The sequence below is a fragment of the Tetrahymena thermophila genome (genome assembly GCF_000189635.1).
Source record: "Tetrahymena thermophila SB210 genomic scaffold scf_8255027, whole genome shotgun sequence".
In the NCBI taxonomy this organism is placed as follows: domain Eukaryota; phylum Ciliophora; class Oligohymenophorea; order Hymenostomatida; family Tetrahymenidae; genus Tetrahymena; species Tetrahymena thermophila.
Window position 1 is genome coordinate 1 of NW_002476696.1, and position 1,097 is coordinate 1,097.

At 22.1% G+C, this 1,097-nt stretch overlaps 1 protein-coding gene across 1 annotated transcript; it reads right to left on the reverse strand. All coding sequences in view use genetic code 6, as the record gives it.

Moving 5' to 3' along the window:
• Nucleotides 1-22: 22 nt before the first annotated feature.
• On the reverse strand, nt 23-826 carry TTHERM_002653328 (hypothetical protein; the record flags this gene model as incomplete). The annotated part of the gene is made up of 3 exons (XM_012795206.1): nt 23-143; nt 407-496; nt 756-826. 3 exons carry the CDS (start codon nt 824-826, stop codon nt 23-25), a joined length of 282 nt encoding a protein of 93 aa, XP_012650660.1.
• Nucleotides 827-1,097: the final 271 nt, after the last annotated feature.

The following is a 1,097-nucleotide window of genomic DNA, read 5'->3' on the forward strand; positions in this document are numbered from 1 at the left end:
TTAGTTTTTATAATTAAAAATATCACAATCCAAAACAAATTAACTGTTTTTACCTAAGGTCAAGTGTCAAATTTGAGAGATTAATGCAATTTGCTAAACCAGAACCTAAGCCTGATGCACCTTCGTCACCAATTTAATTGAAACTTTTTAAATATTGAAGAAAAAATATATCATAAAATAGTTAATTAGAAGGAAAAAATGAAGAAAAAAGATGAAATAATAAGATTAATTAATTAATAATAAAAGTAAAAAATATGAAAATCAAAGGATGAGCTAAATAAATTAACAAAGAAAGAACAAAAAAAAGCAAGCACAATAAAAAGAAAAAGAAAAAAGAGCTTTATTGTTTTTAAATAGTTTATATAATTCAAAATATCACAATCCAAGACAAAAAAACTGTTTTTACTAAAGGTAAAGTGTCAAATTTGAGAGATTAATGCAATTTGCTAAACCAGAACCTAAGCCTGATGCACCTTCGTCACCAATTTAATTACCACTTTTTGAAGAAAAAATATATCATAAAATAGTTAATCAGAAGGAAAAAATGAAGAAAAAAGATGAAATAATAAGATTAATTAATTAATGAATAATAAAAGTAAAAAATATGAAAATCAAAGGATGAGCTAAATAAATTAACAAAGAAAGAACAAAAAAAAGCAAGCACAATAAAAAGAAAAAGAAAAAAGAGTTTTATTGTTTTTAAATAGTTTATATAATTCAAAATATCACAATCTAGACAAATAAACTGTTTTTACTAAAGGTCAAGTGTCAAATTTGAGAGATTAATGCAATTTGCTAAACCAGAACCTAAACCTGATGCACCCATTGAACCAATTTAATTCTCACTTTTTAAATATTGAAGAAAAAATATATCATAAAATAGTTAATGAGAAAAAAATAATGAAGAAAAAATATGAAATAATAAGATTAATTAATTAATAATAAAAGTAAAAAATATCAAAATCAAAGGATGAGCTAAATAAATTAACAAAGAAAGAACAAAAAAAAGCAAGCACAATAAAAAGAAAAAGAAAAAAGAGCTTTATTGTTTTTAAATAGTTTTTATAATTCGAAATATCACAATCCAAGACAAATAA